Source organism: Cetorhinus maximus, chromosome 2, assembly GCF_964194155.1.
Source record: "Cetorhinus maximus chromosome 2, sCetMax3.hap1.1, whole genome shotgun sequence".
Lineage (NCBI taxonomy): Eukaryota > Metazoa > Chordata > Chondrichthyes > Lamniformes > Cetorhinidae > Cetorhinus > Cetorhinus maximus.
Window position 1 is genome coordinate 100,970,907 of NC_135880.1, and position 23,349 is coordinate 100,994,255.

At 38.9% G+C, this 23,349-nt stretch overlaps 1 protein-coding gene across 6 annotated transcripts in view; it reads left to right on the plus strand.

Moving 5' to 3' along the window:
- The first annotated feature begins 724 nt into the window (after window positions 1-724).
- LOC144696310 (transducin-like enhancer protein 4) overlaps window positions 725-23,349 on the plus strand; it is a 213,037-nt gene continuing 190,412 nt past the window's right edge. For 5 of the 6 annotated variants that reach the window (XM_078567535.1, XM_078567547.1, XM_078567540.1 and 2 more), the window contains exons 1-4: window positions 725-877; window positions 1,129-1,226; window positions 2,587-2,650; window positions 2,784-2,828. In XM_078567535.1, the coding sequence (XP_078423661.1) occupies window positions 854-877; window positions 1,129-1,226; window positions 2,587-2,650; window positions 2,784-2,828 (231 nt within the window). In that variant the 5' untranslated portion in view covers window positions 725-853. The remainder of the gene's footprint in view (window positions 878-1,128; window positions 1,227-2,586; window positions 2,651-2,783; window positions 2,829-23,349) is intronic. The other variant, XM_078567567.1, reaches the window with a different exon arrangement.

A 23,349-nucleotide genomic window follows, 5' to 3' on the forward strand; every position in this document is an offset into this window, starting at 1 on the left:
CCGTATGGCGTCAAAGCCCCACGTGGGACCGCCGGCCATGGTCGCTCGCCATTGGCTGATCTGGCAGAATGGGCCGCGACTCACGCCAGACCCCGCCTTCCCTGTGCGGCGATTGGTGACTGAGTCGTGAGTGACGTCCGAATTGGAGAGCAGGCGAACGAAAGGCGCAGCTCGTCATTGGATGGACAGCAGTGCCAATCAATGGCGGTGGCCGGCTGGCTTTGTGTCGTGCAGCATTATGGGGGTTGTAGTTGTTAGCGGGGCGGACAATCAGCGGCTAGGAGCGGGATTAGAGGGCGGGAGGACTACAAGAGCCAGGGGGCCAACGGGCTGCTGCCCTCCCTCCCTCCCTCCGCTAGGGTGAAGTATCGCATCCCCTGTACCTCCTCTTTCCCTCGCTGAAGTGAAGTTGACCGGGGTGTGAATATGTAAGAATGTTAATGACACGGCGTTTCTAAATTTGGTAAACACAAGTCATTACTTTGGTGTGTTATCGGATGAAGGGCAGGGAAGAAGCTGCTGCCGCGGCACTCTGACTGCAGCCCAGCCGAGCCCTCCTCTCCCTCTGCCACTGCCGGACTCAGTGATGCTGTGAGGTTGCTCCGAGCCGCTGCCCGGCACAGCAGGATCCCGGATCGGAGGAAATCTCCCGGAGAATCTGCAATCCTCATCCCAATGCTCCACTTTGTTTGTTTTATCATTCGCTTTCTGGAAGGTCGGAGGGAGAGAGAGAGCTCGCTGCTTTTCTCCGGATCGCCTACAACTTGGTGACTTTTTAAATTAAGGAATTTAAATGACACTAATACTCACCTAAACGATCGAGAAGGGTTTTGGAAACAAAAATCCCAGAGAGATGTATCCTCAAGCCAGACATCCCGTAAGTGTGTTTGTGTGTTTTATGTGTATGTTTTTCTCTCCCTCCTGTTAAACATCACACACGGACAATTGCATGCGAGCTTTAGCTTTCTCTCAACACGCCTTTAATTATAGTCTTTCAGTAAATATTTGGAGACGTGCAAGGTGCAGTGTTTCCGTTCGCTTTGTCAATAATGTTAAGAAATAGCAATTTGATGAGATTGGCGGACGGGTTGTCTCGGTACTGATGCTGATTTGTTTCTGTATTTCCAGGCGCCTCACCAACCCGCACAGCCCTTTAAATTCACCATCTCTGAATCGTGTGATCGCATCAAAGAAGAATTTCAGTTTTTGCAGGCGCAGTATCACAGGTAGATAGAATAGCTTTGTATATAAACAAAACCTCGCAACATGAATCTGTCTGGAAGTACAAGCCAAGTACAGTTGTCTGAATGGGGAGTGGTATTTAAAACGTCTTTATTTCTCCTCGTCTTCCCTCTGCAGGAACAGGGTTATAGTCTGTACTGTCCACGCTTGGTGTATTGCATGTGGGCTTTCTTTCCTCTCCCATCTCCTCCCTTTTAATTGTCTGATGGAAAATGATCTCTCGGTTACTTCACTTTGGTCGAAGATGGTGTCCGAGTGCAAAGCTCGCACTCTTTGTAGTGTTAGAAATGTAGTGAAGGCGGGTTTTTAACATCAATGCCCTGGCCCTATGGAAGTGTTTTTTTTTAAACCAAGCTGTTAAATTCTATGCTGAATTTCTTCTGAAATGTTTCTTTTCTTTCTACCCGGGTTAAAAAGTGATTCTAGCAATTATGAGGGCGTCCAGACCCGGGTAATTCATGTCCTCTTAAATATAATGCACCCAAAGCATCAATGTTTAGATATTTTTAGAACTCAATTTTCCGCTGCTTCCCTTTATTTCGCGTTCACATTTCTCCTTCATTGATGTGACGATGAAGGAGCAATATCCTCAGTGTGAGACTGCTCTTCTTCGGCTGACATGACGAGGCTACAAAGTGTGAAACAATCATGTCTTTAATTATCGTAAAGCTCCAAAACTGGATTAAAATACACTGGTGTGTACGGTTTAGGAGATCAACAACTTCGATTTATTTTAAAAAAAACATTAAATCACTTTAAATAATCGCATGTAGAGAGTTAAGTAATAGGTATTTTTGATTTCTATCCTTTTTGAGATACTGTGTATTCTCATTTTTAATATTTACATATAACGGTCCTGTTTCAATTTCGTATGTACAGAAAGTGTAAACTTTAAAAAAATATATTAATTGGCATTCATGGAACAAGTCTAGCTCTCTTTTTAGAGCCCTGTATTTTTGTCTAGATTTGTACCAGTTGAGTTAGTATTTTTGATCGCTAAATAATGGTTTCCTTTTCTGTTCTAATGAATGTAGTCTATTGAAAGAAATAACGTTGACGCACTTGTCATGTTCGCATGTGTCAGATTTTGTATTCTACTTGTACTTATTAAAATCAATCTTTGAATACCTACTGTCATATTTTGGCATATACACAGAGTTGGCGTCATAAATCATTTCTAGAAGAACAAAATGCGGCACTGTACTAATTAAGTGCACCCTGCCTTGGTAAGACAACACTTCTAATGATCCGGGTAAGATCATTTACGCAGAGGAAAGCATTGCCTGCAGCGCAGTCTTAAAATGTCCATATAGCGCCTTGAACAATCTTTCTTTCTTTAAACAGTTTGAAATTGGAATGTGAAAAATTAGCCAGTGAAAAGACAGAAATGCAACGCCATTATGTCATGGTAAGTTTTTTAAATAATGACTTTTTTGTGATAATGGTTGATATTGACGCTGTATCTTTTATCAGCTTTTGTGATTGTGAATGCTAAAATAAATTTAAAAAACGATAACCCTTCTATTGCTTTACCTTTACAGTATTATGAAATGTCTTATGGTCTGAATATAGAAATGCACAAACAGGTAAGATTCTTACATTTTCAATAAATGTTTGATAGAAATGTTTGTTACTTGAAAATGTAGTGGTAATAGACTCTTGAAATAGATTTATGCAAATTTTATCATAAAATTTTGAACAGGAAGAATTGGGAATTCTGTGCCGACAATAGCAGAAATTTTACAGGGTCATTGAACTCCTTAAGAATAATGCAGATTATATAGAGCCATCTGAGTATGGTGTTAAAACAAAATTGAGATGGCTGAGCACGTCTTGTAACAAAAGTTTATTCCACATTATACGTGATGTGCTTGTATTGGCTGCTAAAATTACTTTTGGAAAAAGCCTTTAGTATGAAAATAACTTCTAACATTAAAAATATTAACAAACTAACATTTCCTCCCTGCTTGTTGAGATTCAAAGGGTTTAAAATGCAAATATTGTAGCAGAAATTTGTAATATTGTGATGGTATCAAAACTTTACAGTTCACAATAGATGGAAATTAATTTTCCATTAACACTGAGACTTTCCCTATATTTCAACAATGACAATTTACTATCCAAGATTCAAAATAGAGCAACCATGCCATAGAATGTTTTAGATGAAATTTACCCCCAAAAAATCTAAGTGGTGGTCATTGGATCATATCCTTTGACATGATTTTTAAAAGTCTCATTGATTGTCTGCCTGTATTTTGAGTAGTAAATCTTTCACTCTTGTGAAAGCCGGTGGCAGTGCACTGATGTAGTGCCCTTGTCACCATGATTGATAATTCTGTACTGAGTCACAGGAACAGGTGTGTAAATCAAACAAATAAGAAAGGTACCTCTGCAATGATACTCTCGTTGAGTAACTCCATTTGAGATATTTTTGTACAATAATGAGATGCCCTCTTTGCGGAATGCAGATTTTTACCATTCGTAAAATGATTACCATAACTCCCCATCATATGTGAGCTGTTGTGGATTATTGTTTAAAGTAGAAATGCTTTTCTGTGACTACATCCTTACATACGTTTGTAAATAAAACCAAATGTTACCTTGTGTTCTTTGGGAAGGCCTAAAATGTCCTAGAACATGATGCATTTGTTTTGTGATAAGAAGATAGTATCCATTTTGCAGGATTGTTGCTTTCCTTGATTTGTAATTAATGAAGTGGATAATAATATACTATCTCATGGTTGCAATAGCTGTCTTTTTTTTTGCCCCCTCCAAAACTTATTTAATAAGGACATTTTCTGAGAAGTGTGCATGCAAAATTGTCAGAATAATTTCCTGTAAAACTGGGTGATAATGAATTTAAATTGTTGTGTGGAATATGCTATTTGCGGCTTTTAAACACAGTATATGAAGGATGATTACGTAAACCAATAAGTAACACTTTATTTATTTAAAAATATGATTTGTAAATGGCCACACATTTATTCTTTGATATACTGTGAGCAGGAAATGGAAAATATAGATCAACGAAGGAGCAGTGTAATTTGATAGCTTTTCGGAACGCACTGTCAACTGGAAGAAGCCATCATTAGAATAAGACCCCCTCTACTGGTCCCTTGACACCACTTGGATATGGTCTAATCAGGAAATACTGGCGCTTAGTTTTGAAAATCGCACAGCAAATGAGCCTTGATAAGGGACAGTAATGAGGATCAAATTGGTGCTTCTTGCCTACTGGTCATTAGTTCAGGTTAAAAGACACCTTTTTAGCTTGGGTGAAATTGAGCAGTTTACAGCTTATGAATCCTCATGTGGGGAAGTAAATGAGTTTTGAGAAGTCCACCTTGCACTCCCTAGAGTATAATTTCTGAAATGACATCTGCTTTGATTGCCTGGAGGAGAGGGCTTTTATTCATGTGGAAGTAGGGTGGGGATGAGGGGGTTGTGAACTAAGCACTATCTTTTAAAAAAATACTTTGATTTTTAAACATTTTTACTTGGGAATTTACATTTGAAATCAATGTTGCTATTCCTATGTAGGAGATTAAGTTAGAATGTAGCTATTTTGTTTTATAATTGCTGTTGAGGTTGGTTTGAAGTACAGCTGTCAAGCACAGTGGCAAGGGTGTGCAGTTCCCTATCCAATTTAAATGTAGTTTTGACGCTGATTCATTAGATTGCATGCTTGTTTTTGTAAATTCAGTATACCTATATTTTATCAGAGAAATAGTGACAATGAGTGAAAAATGTTTGGAGATAAGCACATATTTTAATTTTGCAAATAACTCTCATGATTAAAGGAGTTATTTTAGAAAACAAATTTCTCCTGTTTTTGCTATACGTGGGAGTCGAGTATATTGGCTTAACTGTGGACCCTTTGAAGGGGAATAATATCTAGGTTTTAGGGCTTAACTACTAGAAGTACAGCTTTGTTTTTAGTGAGAGAGGATTTTAATAGTCATTGAATAAGAAGTAGATTGCAGTTTTTAAAAAATGTGCATAGTGAGGTTATAACAAAGCTTGTAAATCCAGAGAACCACTGTATCTGCAAATTGTACAAATTGCCTAGATATGTTTGCACAATAATATAATTTAGAAAGCATCCACTCTACTTCCATACAGCCATTGCTTTGAACATGAATTGCAGGTAGTTGAACAACAATGATATCACTGAATTAGTGTAGTATTATCCACTTACATAATTTAAAATAAATGCCTTCAGTGGTTCATGTGATCCTGTCCAACATGGATTATGGGAACTAATTGAAATATGCAGTAACAGGTTAGGGCTCAACTATCACAAGTATTTGGTATTCCAAAGCACTTGTATTTATAAAAAAAATGATTTGTGGGTCCTGTAATGCAATTCTAAATAAATAAATGTAAGTGAAATATTAATGTATTCTTAACTGCCCTTTTATCTATGCATTGTATAGTGGTCAGAAATGCAGATGGTTTCCAGTTCCTTAATATACTGCAACTTCAATTATTTTAAAATCCTACTTTTATGCATACATGACCTTTGGGAAGTGAGCAAAGCATATTTTTAAAAAAGTTTTTCTTACCAGGCATATTCTTTCAAAACAAGCAGCCTGTCAGAAAATTGTATCTGTATACACACATACATTCATACATACATACACACAGTGGAAATCTTATAATCCATTGCTTACCTTCTGATTTTGCTTTGGCCTTTCAGCTCAGTATTATGTATTATCTTCCAGATATTTTCAATGATTTCTCTTGTATTGGGAAATGAGCAATTATTCAGCTGTATTGATTTGTGGTGCAATTGTGCCTAGTTCTTGAAACCAGTATAGTACTAATTCACTTATTAGCTTTGTATCTCTAGAGTTCCAGGGTGACTCCAGAGTCCTAGATGTGACACAGTAATTGGTAGATCTGATATTTCAGATGTTCAGATTATTTTTCCCCACCATCTTCTTAAAGGTTCAGTTTCTCATGGCTGTTTATGGTCAGAACCAAATTGTAAAGAATCATATTATTGGTACAGGGCACGATGGCTACAATGATGTTGTGACTGAATTAGCAAATATCAGAAGGGTAATCACATTAGAGGCTGATATTGTTCTTACATTTTATTTTGTATTCTGTTTGTTTCTCATTCTTTTTACATCAATTTCAGTAGAAACAATTGAAGTGAGATATTTAAGAACTTGTTATTCCTTTGGAGAGAATTGTGATATTACTTGAGTTTTGCTTTGTTGTAACAACACATTTTTCAAGGATTTGCTTTTGCAGTTCATTTAATGAAAGCTTTGTGGGGAAAAATCATTGTGAAAACATTTTTCAATAATTTTTATTCATACAGTGTCAAATTTGGATGTAAAAGTCACATTGTCATATACTTGCTATTTTAAAAGTAATATAATTTTGTATTTAAAGGTAGTAAATTTACTGTGAACTGACAACACAATATCTCTACAAATTGTACCATTGTATCTAGATGTTGGGCTGTGATGATAATCTAAAGTCCTGTACCTATGCTATACTGATTGAATTAACATTAATTCTAAACCTAAATTAAGTATTTTAGTTGATTGTCAGAGTCTAGAAGGGTATTCTTGACAATAGTATATCATAGTTAAAAAATTGCTATGGCCATTAAAATGAAAATAAACTTGGCATTATACTTTAATATTTAAAGAGGCAAGAGATTAGAGTTGTTTTAAACCTTTTCATCTGTTAAACTGCTTTAAGATCTAAATAACTAAGATGTCAAATTGTTATATTATTAATTAAATAGAGGCCTATCTTCATTTTTTGAAGATGATCTAGACATATTGGTGCTATCATTGGAATTTCAAAACCAACAGTATTGCTTAGAAAACTTGCAGAGATAGTTAATACTTTAATGTAGATTTTCTTATGCTTAAATTATATGTTAACATCTATATTCTATATAACCAATATGTTGGTAATCTACTTCCAACACATTTTTTCAGCAGTTCAGTTGCTGTGTGATGAATTACACCTTCAGTATTAATGTTAGTGTTGCAGCACATGAACTGAAAATTCAAAATGCAACTGATCTAGGGAATTATTTCACCAAACCTATCAGTAGTCTAAGAGTTAGGTAGTCTCTGGTAAATTTCTGTACTTGTTTTTTATACAACAGGAATTGAAATAGGATTGCTTACAGTTGCACTTTAAAACATCTAGAATTACAATTCCATAAATCAATTATAATAAAGCTAATTTTAACAATCTTCAGCTTTTGTTAAGATTTAGAGCTTTTAACCTGTTTGTATCTTGATATTTTATGTATGACAGAGTACATAGAGAATAACACTAAAAATGATTATAGCTAATCTAATCTAAGGGTTCAGATGACATCATAAGCAGCAAGAGTGCTGATTAAGTGGTTTGTATCAGTTACCTGAGCCCCAATATTAGATTTCAACCTTGCAATTGCTCTTTTAATGTATCTAACAACTGATTAATGTTGAAAATTTGCATCGCTAGCAACTGTAAATGCTGATGCAACCATCCACTTCACGTTTGTGGATAATTATTTTCACTTTGTAAGATTAAAGATGACCCTATTTTGAATGTGGTTTCTTGATAAACTGATCAATTTTTTGGAAGGGTCTTTATATGTAGACTACTTCTAAATAGCTAAGGACATAGAGGAAACTCATTGCATAGATGCTGCCAGCTTGTTTTCTTTGTAGCACTTTATTGTTTCCACTTGATATCAATCAGAAGCTTTCTGTTGTAAGGATTTTTGCCAGAGTAAATCTTCAGAGTGAGAAATGTGCAATAAAAATGTGATTGTTGTTCAAAACAATTAAATACAAATTTAAGGGCTTGGCCCATTGATTGAATCTCAAAATCATAACTGCAGCAGTCGATCGGAAATGATGATAAATAGCATTAGAAACCTTTTAGTGAAGTACAGTGACTACAAGGAGGAGAGCAGTATAGATTTGCATTATATCCGATACCCTCCAGTACCAAGTGGATTGTCAATACTGCTTGTTTAGCATTTTCTAAGGGCAATAGGAGTATTGATTTCTGGCTTACAAGCGACGGCTCTATTTTCACTACTGAGAAGTATTGCAGGTTGTTAAGAAGAAATTGACTTGAAGAGGCTTGACTGCTGCCCATCATGAAGCAAATAAAGCAAAACTGCTGAAGCATGGTGGAGCAGCGAGACAGGGGCCCTCAGCAATTTGTTGCTATTAATTTACCATGGTCGACAGCAAATCAATTGGCGTCTACTTCATCTATTCGAGAATATGCTGTCCAGAGCAGATAAAAAGCCATATGTGGCAACAAGAATAGACTATTTGCTGGAAAGAGGATGAAGTTAATGTGCAAATAAGTGAATTCAAGGCTTCAGAGCACCTTTTAAGTGAGTAACTTTTTAATGGAATGTATTTTTAAGGACTCAATAAGGCATTTATTGACTTGCACCAAGTACTAAGTGGGTTCAACTTTATTTCTGATCAATCCTATACAGTGCAGAATTGAGTGAAAATGTTTTGCTAGTCTATATTTTAGTCTAATTGTCATTACATTTTCTATAAAACTGTTTTAGAGAATGTAGACAGGTATTGAAATGTACAATGGTTTGCAAATAACATAGAGATCAATTTGTTTTAGATAAGCCTGTTAAACAATTAAATGGTACTTTGTGAGATTGACCATGTAGATATAATTCTAAATGGGCAATATAGTAGCGTTGCTATATTTATATATATATATATATATATTTAATATGAATCAAATAAACCAGTTGTCTGAAAAAGTGGACATTAAATGGTAAACACTCCATCCTAAAATTAGCCTATTGAATCAAAAGGAGCACTAGCTAGAGATTTTTAATGGCCCTTTGCACTACTGTGTTCTGTCTACTAATGGTCGTAATGAATGTTGCAGTCTTTTCTATAGTCAAATAGGGGACTTGCGTTAATTTAAAGCACTCGGCTGTGTCTAATGTTTTAATCGACTCTCAGCCCCGTGTTCCAGCATGTTTTATGATAGATAGAAATGGTAACAGTTCTATCAGTGTTGAATATTAAAATTTAATGTGTAATATGATTTTTTTTCCTGATTTTGTATTCAGGATGGTGGGATTTAAGCATAATCAGTTAAGGTAGAAAATTGTCATAGAATGATACAACCCAGCAGGAGGCCATTTGGCCCATCATCCCCTGCTCTTTTTCCATAGCCCAGCAATTTTTCTCCTTTTCAAGTGTTTATTTAGTTTCCCTTTGAAAGTTATTATTTAACCTTCTTCCACAGCCCTTTCTAGCAGTTAATTCCAGATCATCTTAGCTGTATTTTCCCCCCATCATATTGCATTGGGTTCTTTTGCCAATTATTTTTAAATAATACCAGAAAAGTTCAGTTCTTTCTATAATTTTTCAACCTCTGTCAGCCCCCTCAACTTGCTTATAAATTCTGACTGATGCTGGGATCCTTCTTGATGCTTTTCTTGTCTTAGCCTACTCAGTATGTACTTTTAGGCTATTTGACCAGGAGGGTGAGGATCAAATATGATGTCTGTGTGCTTTCTGCAAGGCTCCTTGATTATAACTGTTTCTGTTTAACAACAGTGACTGCACTTTAAAAAGTTTTCATTGGCTTTAAGGGGATTTGGGGAGTCCTGAGATTGTGATGGGCATTGTATAAATGCAAGTCTTTCTTTTTGTGTGATATAAATTGATCTTGGGGCACTAGTCATTGTCACTCTTTTCCCTCAAACCAGGAGGACTTTGGGCAGGGTGTAATGTCCTTAAATGCCTTCCATTCTGGCTGCAAGGTCATTGTGTACATACATCCATGGTATAGTAGTGAGCCATTTTTTAACTTGTAAAAATGTATTCTTGTCTACTTAGTATAGGGTGCCATTTTTTGAACAACTGTAAAATAGAATTTTTAAAAAAGTAATCCTTTGGTTATAAAGTTCAGCATATTGGCCTCTGGTTCCTACTGTTATACATGTTGCTGGTTCAAAAAAGCTCATACATGCCACCATATAAAGTATTGTTTTAAAGTATGATAATGATTATGAAGCACACTGTTTGCTGTCATTTGAAGCCTTTGATGAGATTACTGTATTGTAAACATTGTAGGGTATCCAGGCTCCCAGTGCATTTAGCAACACTGTGAAAATGTTTTATTTTAGCTTCAAAATCAAAATTTACAGTAGTCCTCCTGTAATTTTATGTGGGATGGTAGGAGTGCACCAGGAAGTAGAACAGAACCCAAATGAAATATTAGAACTCATCATTACCCTTCACACTAAATGCAGTGGTTAAAGCATTGAAGTTCTAGACATTCATTACTGCTTTGGTTCTTACACTTATAGATGACAACAACAAATTGTTTTTAACATAATAAAATGTCATAAGGCACTTCACAGGGACACTATAAAACACTGAGCAACATAAGAGATATTAGTTTGAGTGACTGAAAGCTTGGTCAAAGATGTAGGTTTTTAAGCGTGTTTTAAAGGAGGAAAGTGAAGTAGAGAGGCAGAGTGGCCCAGGGAGGAAACTCCAGAGCTTAGGGCCTAGCCAACTGAAAGTGTGGCCATTAAAAGTGGAGAAATAAAAATTGGGCTTGCACAAGTGCCCAGAATTAGAAGAACACAGATATCTCGAAGGATTGGAATAGATTACAGATTTAGGGAGGGATGAAGCAATGGAGGGATTTGAAAACAAGGGTGAAAATTTTAAATCAAGATGTTGCTTAGAGGAGAGCCATTGTAAGTCAGTGAGCACAGGAGTGATAGGGGAATTGTACTTGCTGTGAGTTAAGACATGGGCAGCAGAGTTTTGGATGACCTCAAGTTTACAGAGCATAGACTGTGGGAGCGCAGCCAGGAATGCTTTTGAATAGTCAGGTTTAAAGGAACAAAGATATGAATGCAGGCTTCAGCTGCAAATGAGTTGACAGACAAAGTTGGGCAATGTTACAGCGGAGGAAATAGACAGTTTTAAGGGTGGCGCAAATATATGGTGGTAAGCTCACCTCAGGATGAAATATGACACAATGGTTGAGAAAAGACTAGCTTAATCTCGGTTTATTGCCAGGGAGAGGAATGGAGTCGGTAGCTTGGGAATGAAGTTTGGAGCATGGATCAAAAGCAATGGCTTCAACCTTCCCAATAGATTTTAGATGATTTTTCAGATGGAACATACCAAAGCCTCCAGCACTTCTTTCTAGCAGTGTGGCCCACTATCCCTGTACAGTTATTCTTGATAGGCAATAGGAAAACAGGATTATTTTCATTGGGGATGGAGTTTAAACTTTGGGTCACCATTTGTTGGCTGTAGCAGGAAATGCCTACTATACTATAAGACCAGGGGCAGAAGTTTTGGCTCATTGGGTGGGTGTGCGCCCGACCCGAACGAGCATAAAATGACGTGCGGTGATGCTGGGACGCTCGCCCGATGTCATCGCGCATTTGCGCGATAATTTGGCCACTGGGCACGTGCGGGAGTCGGCAGTGCGCCCGCTGACAATTAAGTGGCCTATTAAGGCACTTAATGAACTAATTAATTGAAATTTCTCGCTGCCCGCCCAACCATTCGGTTGGGGGGGGGGGAGGGGGGGTGGGTGCGAAAAGGCCAAGCGGCCTTTGCATTTTTGGTGAAACCTCATCCATGGGGGAGGTGAGGTTTCGACCAGTGTTTTTAAAAAAAATTAAGAACTTTTCAAACTCATCTCTGACATGTCCCTGCTCATGTGAGGGACAAAGTCACATGAGAGGACATGTTTTTAACATTTCTAATTTCTTTATTTTTTATTTTAAAAATCTTCAGCTCCCTGAGGCAGCTCTGCACCTCACGGAGCTTTTACCGCATGCATGTGCAAACCTCCATGCTCGCGCTCCTCCCGCCCCCACCCCAGCAGCCCCAATTAACGGCCAGCCAGTGTGAAATTGCAGTCGGGGCCCGATCGTGGGTGACGGTCCATTTCGCGGCTGCTCCAGCTTGCCCCTGTTGACTGGAAAATTCTGGCCCTGAAGTGGAAATTAATTCTATATTTTAACCTCTTAACAGCAAACAGGAAAAGTTAGTAAATGTCAGCAAAATTATTGTTTACCTTTCTTTTTTGACTGACCAGCCTTTTTTCCTTGCATTTAATTTATTTTCATATTCTTATTTGAAAGTAACATTTTAATATGAAAGAACAGGAAACTATTGAATGCACATACACAGCACTCAGCTGCCCACCTAGCAGAGGATAGCTGACAATAGTAATGAGTTGAGCATGATTTCCACCCATGTGTATATCTGGGAGTTGATTTGCTTACAAAATTAGCACCAGACAAATTTTATGGTTGTCTCCAATAAAGACAAGAAAAAAATTGCACATTGTTGGTTCAGTGAGTAAGTCAGGCTCCCAAACAGCATTTAACACAAGAATTAGGAACAGGAGTAGGCCATTCAGCCCCTTGAGCCTGCTCCATTAGAGTGTAAGTATAAGAGTGTAAACTGAATTTGACTACACACTTCATAGCAAGGGGCATACTATCTGAGGTCTATTGATGGAGTGCTTCAAGAGTGGAGAGCTCACAGCTGCAGAGGAAGAATAAGTATTTACTATGAGGCAAAATTCTGGGATGTTGAAACTCTGACTGGACATGAACCTATTTAAGGCCTAACTACATCCTTTACTTGCTCATGCGGCAGAATTCTCCCTCTTTACAGGTAGAGTATTGATCATTAAATATGCTGAAGCACAATCTTTTGTGAAACGCATTGTATTCTCGCATTGTAATGAATGAAATGTCAAATAGAAAATGAAAGAAATAATTTTTTTCTTTAATTTATTATCTTTAAATACTTGTTTTTTTCAATTTTTGTTTTGTGGTGATTACATTCTTTTGCATTCTCTGAAGAAGTGATCGAACCAGCAAATACTGTGTAGTATGTGGGATTTTGTATTAATCATTGAGAGCTAGAATCTGAAGCAAAAGTAACCGGAAAATGTTTAGCAGTATAGAGCAGGTCTTTTAGCATTTGTAAAGAAAAAGTGGTTTCATGGCCTGAACTTTACTTGCGATGGGCGCATGTGATCGGCGGGCCCAGGAGTGGTTGGGAAACAGACCAATTAACAGCCAGCATGAAACCTGCACTGAGATGCTCAGCGCTGCCAGGGTTGGGGCGGGAAGAGGGCGGGCGATGATGTCACCGTGGGCGTGGGTGAGTGCTACATGAAAGGTCCCTGAAGGCTGACGAGCTAAAAAAAAATGTCCATGCGTCACAATCAATCACCTGAAAATATAGCTGATAAAAATGCTGCCCACGGATATTTTTTATTTTATTTCATAACGGAAATTTCATCCCACCCTTGGATGAGGTTTGACGAAAAATGCAAAGGCCGCCTGGCTGATTTGCCCATCTGCCAACCGCAAGGTTGGACGGGCCACAAAAAAATCACAGACAGTTGTGCCGTTAAGGAGCTTAATTGGCCTCTTAACTGTCGGTGGGCGCGCTTCCAACTTTTGCACATGCCCGCCGAGCGAAATATTATATGAGTGCCTGATGATGTTGGGACGCTTGCCCGATGTTTTCTTGCATGATTTTATGCCCAATCGGGCCGGGTGCACGTCCACCCGCAGGACATAAAATTCTATCCCATGTTTCAGATGTAGACTGGATCTGATTTAATATCATGCTAATGTTGCCAGTCCAACCTGTGGTTCTTAAGCAGCTAGTGGCAGTGACAAGATACATGGCAGATTTTCTAAGGCTAATGGCTGGAAACATCTGATTTTTAAAAAAAAATTGGGTCTTTCTAGTCCCCGGGTTTAACAAATCTGGTAAGTTTGTCTTTGGCATTATCACCAATACTTGCACATTGGAAGGTAACAGCAGTAATGCAATATAAAAGTGAATTCAGAGTTTATACCTGAAACATATACCTTTTAAAAAATTTTAGATAATTCCCTGCATTTCTCTTTTTAAAAAAAATATTTAAAAACAAAATGCCTGGTAAAAATTTAATTACTCAATTTAATTTACTTTCTGAAATGTCTATTATGTAAAAAATAACTATGCTACACTTTTGTTATGATTCTAGCTGAAGTATATTTTTCAGCAGATGTTAATTAATAGGCTAGGGAGGTAAAATTCAAGCTTTAAAAAGAAAAAGAAAGTCATGCATTTCTACAGCGCTTTTCATGTCTACTGGACATCCCAGAGTGCTTTATAGTCAATGAAGTTCTTTGGAAGTGTAGCCACTGTTGTAATGTAGAAATCACAGCAGCCACTTTGCGCACAGCAAGCTCCCTAGCAGCAATGTGATCATGACCAAATATCTGTTTTGGTAATGTTGATAATGTGGACACTGGGATAACTCCTCTGCCCTTTTCAAAACAGTGCAATGGAATCTTTTACATCCACTTGAGAGAGCAGATGGATGACTATTTTCATTTTGGAGGCAGAAATTAGGAGTTGGGAGATTTCCTGATGTCATGGCTCGGCCTCTTGACTGGCAGTGCCTTCCCTCGCTATTTTCATTGTAGGGTGGCAGGGTCTGTCTGGAGTTCAGTCTGCCACCTCTGGTAGCTGGCCCAAGATGGAGATGGAGGACTAATGATGAGGCAACCCAGGTTAAAAGGCCCGTCTCCTTTTGCAGATTCATTGGCCCGTTTCTGAAGATAAGTGCAAGGCCACCCCATCCTTAACCCTTTATTCCCAGACCTCTCTCACCCCCCATAACCTCCTCACATCACTCGCTGGCATACCCCCTACCTCCACTGTACTCCCCAACCCAGTCACCCAGTATTATCTATAAATAGAACTCACAAGCCCCATAATAGCATTGGGATGTCTTTGAGAAACTCATATATTTGTCAAAATAAACAAGTAGTACTTGAAAATCCAACTAAAGATCATAATCTTCTTAACAGTTGATAATTCTGTCAAAATAACCATGCTCGCATCCCCCCTGACAGCTGTATCAACAATCCCTGCTGAGTAGAATCCATTATTGGATTTGGAAATCAGCCAAGCATTCACAATGAGATCCTGCTGAGTGACTGTATAAACAACTTCTGAGTGGAATCCATTAATGGGTTTGGAACTCAGCCAAGCATTCATAAAAAGATTCCATGAACAATTGCACCAGCAAAACCAAATAGCTGAATACATTAAAGCCTTTGAAGGCAGCCAGGAGCTCAGCCATCTGTTGAAGCTTTGAAACAACCATACCTTTCATATAGTTTTCGACTCCAAACCATGAGTTCCCCTGGGCCATGACACCTCTGAGCTGTGAAGAAACATGTTGACTTCCAAAACAGACCTGACTAGTTGAAAAATGGTCTAAAATGCCCATTTCCAGAGTGGAACTGACAAAGTTGGGACTGCTGGATGCAGGCTTGCAACTCGCCCCTTTCCCATGATAATAAAAATTCCCGGTGCCAGGAATAAGGGCAGGAATCTGGAATTGTGCTCCTCCCACTATTTTTAAAGCCCACCTGACGTTCTTCAGCCCTGTGTTAGGATGAGAAAATTCAGCCTGGGCCCTTAGTTTAATGTCCTATCTGAAAGGTGGCACCTTTGATAATGCAGCACACTCTCCATACTGCGCTTGGATTGTCAGCCTAGATTGTTGCACTCAAGTTCTGGACTGGGACTTGAGCCCACAACCTTGTGACACAGAGGCTAGACTACTAATAACTGAGCCACAGCTGACACATTTACTTTTGTAAATTTGCATTTCTTTCAGATGAGAAATGACCAGATTTCTCTTCTAACTGCGAGCATTTGTAGTGAAGTACTGTAATCTAATTTTTCAACAGACATCAATACAATATTTATTCAAATTTCAAGATTGTGAGTCTTCATCATTGATTGATACTGCACAACTGCTGAGGAACCAAGTACTGCAATATAAAGATCAAAAAGCAGAATGCTGCAGATGCTAGAAATCTGAAGTAAAAACAGAAAATGCTGGAAAAACTGATGAAAGGTCTCAGACCTGAAATGTTAACTGTTTCTGCCTTAGCACAGACGCTGCCTAACCTGCTGAGTTTTTTTCTCACATTTTCTGTTTTTATTTTTGTGATATAAAGGTCTGTTATAACCTGGAACAGTATAACAGAAATGCTGGTGGGTTATTGGGTCAGTTCAGGTCACATGAGGGATAAATCCTACAAAACCACACCCTGCCAATGATGTGTCTTCTATTTTTGCTTTTGTCATTTGAATGATCTGAGAAGCTTCTACGGTAGGGATGTAAAGAATCTGCTTAGATGTAATCTGGCTTCCATAAATCCAATTAGCTATGATTTTGAGACATTCGTCAGCCTTGGTCTTCTGTAGACATACATGCTGTAGATTTTACATTGTACTTTGACCAATTATGACAATAATTACACCTCCCCTGGAAGCATGTACCCAAGTGATGGGTCAATTAAATACTATTGTTTTCCTTTAGACTACAGGAAAAGTTTGAAAGATTATGGGTAGAAATGCAGATGAGAGAACAAGTATTTAGCTTTATTCTTTTGAAAACAATGGTTCTGAAAATCTACAGACTGTTGCCCCACTGAGACAAAACAGCAACCTTGCTAAACAGTGTTAACAAAACTGTGTTTATCTGTCTTGCTAGTTTGTTAGAACTGACAGTTTTTGGTGCACTGACTGGCATCTTCTGACTCATTTTCACTTACTCATGCTTTTTTTCCCACAGTGTCCTCTATCATTATTTTGTGTAACTTTAAAATATTTGTTAATTTTGTGGTACCAAATATAAATTTAAAATCAAGATTTATTGGCTCAGCACTTTGGCAGTTCAGAGAGTTTTTAAACTTCACAGAATATTATGTATATTCCATTTTGGATAGCATCAGGAGCTTTATGTTGATTGGGAATGGGGAAATATGTTCTACAGGAGTTCTTTTACAAATACAGAAGACTCATTAATCATCGGTGCCACAAGCCTGAGACAGTTAATGACAGTTATTTGCCTGAGTGAGAATAATTTCACATAACTGGTAATGCAATATGTTATTACACAGATATACTTCCAAGTGTAAGTTTAAAAAATAGTTACTACTCCAGGGTTGTAAAAATATTATCTATGACCAGATAACAAGGGCAAATAAGGTCTGATATGTGTCAGTCATCTCTGTACAGTAAGCATATGTGTCAAAAGCACTTCTAAACCTCTAAACTTTTTAAAGGCATGTCAGGACCAATACATTTTCATCACAGACTTTGTGTCTGCCGTGAGGGAAAGCTTGTGAAAGCATATTAGAGATAACATATTAAAATAGACTAGACTGCAATGTTTGCGTAAAAGGCTGATTTATAGCTGCTGAACAGCTGTGACTAGATGTTTAAACAGGAAGGGTCTGGAGGTGCTAATCAGGTGCTTGACACATTGGTATAACTTCTTTAACTATGTAAAAGAATGCTGTATAACCATAAAGCCTAGAAAGGGAGGGAGAGTCTCTTTTAAAAACAAACAACGCTTGTAGGGCTAGTAGTAATTTTTTCAGGATGAGTTGAGGTCCATGATGACATGTTGTGAAAATAAATTGTGGACTATTCAGTCCTACATGCAGCGCTGGTCTAGTCTAGCTTGTGGCTTTTAGTTTCCATGAACACCGTGTGCTGATCATGTATCTATAATTTGAGGGCATAAAATTGCATATGGCAACCCACAGAGCAGTAGGAATCTGTATTTTTTTTAATGTTGGGCCTATTTCTTACCAACTTTTGAATTGTAACATCTGAATATAGATTTATTTTGAGGGAATGATTGATTACTGTGTTAGTTACATTAAAGAGCTTTGGGTACTATGGTTATTTTCAGTCGCATTCAAATAATGGCACTAAGTTTTTTTTTTATATCATTTGTTCATGAGATGTGGGTGTCGCTGGCTAGGCCAGCATTTATTGGCTATGCCTAATTGCCCTAGAGAAAATGGTGGTGTGCTGCTGCCATGAACTGGTGGTGAAGGGAGTGAATGTTGAAGGTGGTGAATGAGGTACCAATCAAGCGAGCCGCTTTGTCCTGGATGGTGTCGAGCTTCTTGGGTTTTGTTGGAGCTGCACTCATCCAGGCAAGCGGAGTGTTCCATGACAATCCTGACTTGTGCCTTGTAGATGGTGAACAGGTTTTGGGGAATCAGGAGGTGAGTTACTCTTCGCAGAATTCACAGCCTCTTACCTTCTCTTGTAGCGACAGTATTTTATGGTGTTCCAGTTCAGTTTCTGATCAATGGTAAACCCCAGGATATTGATAATGGGGAATTCAGCGATGGTAATGCCATTGAACGTCAAGGAGAAATAATTAGATTTAATTTTGTTGGAGACGATCATTGCCTGGTACTTGTGTGGTGTGAATGTTACTTGCCACTTATCAGCCCAAGCCTGAATATTGTCGAGGTTGTTACATATGGATACGGACTGCTTAAGTATCTGAGGAGTAGCGAATGGTGCTGAACATTGTGCAATCATTAGTGAACATTTTCACTTCTGACCTTACGATGGAAAGAAGGTCATTGATGAGGAATCTGAAGATGGTTGGGCCTAGGACACTACCCTGAGGAACTCCCGCAGCATTGTTCTGGAACTCACATGATTGACTTTGAACAACAACGACCATTTTTCTTTGTGCTAGCTATGACTTCAACCAGTGGACAGTTTTCCTCTGATTCCCATTGACTTCAATTTTGCTAGGGCTCCTTGATTCCATACTTAGTCAAATGCTGCCTTGAGGTCAAGGGCAGTCACTCTCACCTCACGACTTTCGTAGCATTTTCCGCCTTCATAATATTTTCCAACTTCACCTTCACATCAGCCCATCCATGGATTTTTCAGCTCCAGACTTGACTTTTCCAATATTCTTCCTGCCATCCTCCCATCTTCTATCATCTTTAAACTTTAGCACCCCAATACTCTAATGCCTTTATTCAATCAAACATCAAGCCTGGCTCACCCGTTAGAGCTGTCAAAGGAGCTTTGGTGAGTTGCGGCAGTGGAACCTACATTGATTACGCACCCCCAATACTTCCAATTTAATTTCCTCATTCTCGTGTTTAAATTTCTCATTGCCCCTAACCATGTAATCTGCTCTAGCTGTCCCTGCCTGAAGTCTCCATTCCTGTAACTCTGGCCTTTTGTGCCTCTCTTAGGCACTTGTGCTTTCAATGGCTAGGCTCTAGAATTCCCTTATGGAACTTCGCTGCTTCTCCACCTATAACATTTACTGTTTGGAGCTGCTCTTTTATGCCTCATATTGTAACTTCACCTGATGTGCACTAGGGTGAGGATGCAACTCTCAAAACTTTTTCATTCAAAGCTGAAATGCCGTCCTTGTGTTGTCGTCAGCCATACTGTCTTACCAGATAAAAACCATAACTTGATTGAACAGGCATTCCTGCACACAGTGCAGAAGTGAAATGTAACATACTTCGAGACACCATCAACAGTCCTGCACTCTCGACATGTGGGAAGGAGGAGCGGAAAAATGCCGACTGGTTCGAGGCTAACATCACTGTAATAGAACCAGTCATTGAATCCAAGTGGTCTGCTCTCATTGATTACAAGAGAGATCCAAGTGAGAAGATTCTGAATGCACTAACAGCAGAGCCGCTTGAAGTAAAGTCCAACAGGCTGTTAGGCAGTCCGTCAATGACTACTTGTTACAGCTTTGCCACAATATCCAGATGTCCTTCAGCAGGAAGTGTCAGGGGCATGAATGAAGAGATCAAACAGGCAACGGGTCCATCAGCAAAGAAAACGGCTCCATTGAAAACAAAAGCAGGGGAGGTCATCACCAAGCGCAATAAAACTTTGAAGAGGTAGGTAGAACACTACCTTGAGTTGTACTGTAGGGAGAACACTATCACTGAGGAACCTCTAGGTACCATAGAAAGCTGGCCTGTCATGGTAGAGCTGGATATCAAACCCCAGTGGAGGAGCTTAGCAAAACTATTGACACGTTTGCCATGGGCAAAGCTCCAGGTGCTATTGCTATATTGCCTGAATTCAGCCAGCATGGAAACCAGCACTCTTATAGCATCTGCACAAACTTCTCTGTCTCTGCTAGAGGGAGGGGGCAGTGTCCCAGGAAAGATTGTGACCCTGTACAAGAATGAGGGTGGCCACAGCGATTGCAACAATTATTGAGGCATCGCCCTGCTAAGCATCATGGGAAAAGTGTTTTCCCATGTAGTCCTTGTCAGGATACATTTGGTTGAATCTATCGTGAATCCTTGTGGGGTTTCAGAATAGGATGACCCACAATTAACACAGTTTTCTCAGCCTGGCAGCTGTAAGATAAATTCTGTGAACAAAGGAAACCACGATATATTGCCTTCATCGATCTCACCAAGACCATGTGAGCAACGGTGCTCTATTTAAGTTGCTGGAGAAAATTCATTGCCCACTGAAGCTACTCAATGTGATCTTCTCTTTCCATGACAACATACTGAGTAAGTTATAACAGGGCCACATCTGAACCCTTTGAGACCCCAGTGGGCTCAAACAGAGTTGTATTCTGGCACTGAAACTCTTTGACATATTCTCCTCTTTGCTGATGTCATATGCTTTCAGATCATCTACAGAAGGTATCTACTAACTAACTGACAGAAAGCTGTTCATCCTGGCTTGTCTAAGATCCAAGACAAAGGTGCACCAAGTCCTCATCAGAGAGTTGTTCTGTGCTGATGATGCTGTGCTAACATTCATACAGAAGAACATCTTCAGTGGCAAATGGACAGACTCGTTCATGGCTGTCAAGAGTTTGATTTGACCATAAGCATCAGGAAGACGAGTATCGTGGTCCAGGATGTTGCCATACCACCATCTATCCCCATTGATAACATGACGTTGGAAGTTGTTGATAGCTTCACATATGTAGGTTCCACAATCACCAGCAATCTGCCACTTGATGCTGAAATCAACGCACGCATCGCAAAAACTGTCGCTGTTAAGTCAAACTTGTGTAAGAGAGTATGGAACAACAACAAGCTGACTGAAAATACCAAATTACTAAGCTTGCCACCTCAGTGCACTCTACTACATTGGTGAGACCTGGGCAACATATGCTAGGCAGGAGAATAAGCTGAACCATTTTCAACTTCATTGTCTCAGGTTTATCCTTGGCATTTCTTGGGAGGACAAGGTTACCACCCAGGGGTCTTGGAGCATCTAATTCAATCAGCATACACTCATCACTAAGCCAATGACATCTGTGCTGGCTTAGCCACGTTCATCAGATGGATGACAGCCTGTACTCAAGGACCTCCTGTATGGTGGATTGGTCACCGGGTCATGATCTCCTGAGCATCCATATCTCCACTATAGGGACACCTGCAAGTGAGATATGAATATGGCGGACATTGACAACTGGGAGACAGTCACTGAAGGCCATGACCCCTGGAGTCTGACAATTTGGAAGGGTATTGGAAGAGGCGAACAGAAACAAAAAGTTCAGCTGGCTGAGAAGAGGGTTCAGAGAAAACAGAGGCCAGTGAATCATGCACCTTCTCAGTCCACTATCTTCCCTTGCAGCAAATGCAGCAGATACTGCATTGCTAGAGTGGGCCTGCTGAGCCATATCAGGCCATGCTTAACACAGAGTTGAGCACCATGGTGCAAACTAGTCTTAACAGATGGAAGGCTGCCATTGTAACTTCACCTTGTAGCTATGCTGTTTACCAGGACCTCAGGTTCTAGCTGCTACTTCATGATTCCTGCATTATATGCTGTTCTACTTCATTTGTTCTTGTCTGTTACTACCTCATTGCATTGAATTTCCTACATTTTCATGTTGTCACTATCCCCTCCCCTTCCCAGCACACAGTACTTCATGGTTCCCCTTGTGCATATTGTTAGTCCCGTATCCTGCACTCCACCTTAATTCCTTTGTATCACTCACTGTCACAGCACCTGATCTGGACAGGACCCCTTCATTGCTTCCCTTATCTGTATGATGCCCTTAGATGCTTTGCGTCTTGCATTTTGCTGTACCCATGATCACCTTCTATGTGACTGATGGATTTTACATTGCCCTCTCTGCTGACTCTGCTGTGCTGCATTTTTTCTTTGAGTCTTCCATCTTCTGAAGTTGAATATATGTTTTGGTTTCCCCTCTCCCTTCTTCATTCTGGTTTCACCTTTTTGCAAATGCATCTCAAAGTAATACTCTAAATATTATGCCTATAGAAACACATCTGTACCTCAAAATAGTTCAGAAAATATCACACTCTCATAAAGATAAATAATATATTTTAGTTTATATATATATATATATATATATATACATATATATAAAAACTATGAAGGCAAGACAGATATGACTTTTGTATCACACCTTTTGTATCTTCAGCATGTGTCTCAAAACACTTTCAAACTAATGAATTATTTTTTAAAGCATTGTCACTATTGTAATTTAAGAAAGTGGAAACCAGTTTGTGGACTGCAAAGAACTGCAAATAAGATAAGTAACCATTGATATTGCTTTTTTTTTTGGTGGTGTTGGTTGAGGAATAAATGCCCTTGAGTGCCTCTGTTTTCTTTTAAAACTGCCATGGGACATTTTATGTTCATCTGAAAAGCATCTTCATATTTCATTTGACACACCTCTCTCTGTACTGCATCTTGTGCAACTTGTAAACACTGCCCATTTTATCAGTGTTCCATATAATACAATGTATGTATTAAACTTGTTAATCTGCCAAAATACAAAATCTGAAACTTGCTGTGTTTTTGGAGATTAAGCAGTCATAAAATTGAACTTCGTATTTAAAAACATCTGAATGAGCCTAAATAAATAGATCAAAATTAGGATCAAGTAACTAACATGGACATTTTGGCGAACTGTGGGACATGCAGTTTTAATGACCATTTTGTAACATGCAGATACTGTAAGTGCAATTTGGTGTAAGGCAATCTGTTACTCAACATTTTTGTTTACAGCTACATTCACAAAATCAAACAATGTGACCCTTTACAAGAAAGTAATTTGTTGGAGGAATTTTTGATCAACGACGTGAAGAATGCCCACGCCAGGAATGGGATTTTGTTTTGTAAATTGAGTAATCCTAAGTAAGGCACAGTGCAACCAGCTTCTGAAGTTTCTCCTTCTTCAGCCCCCTCACAT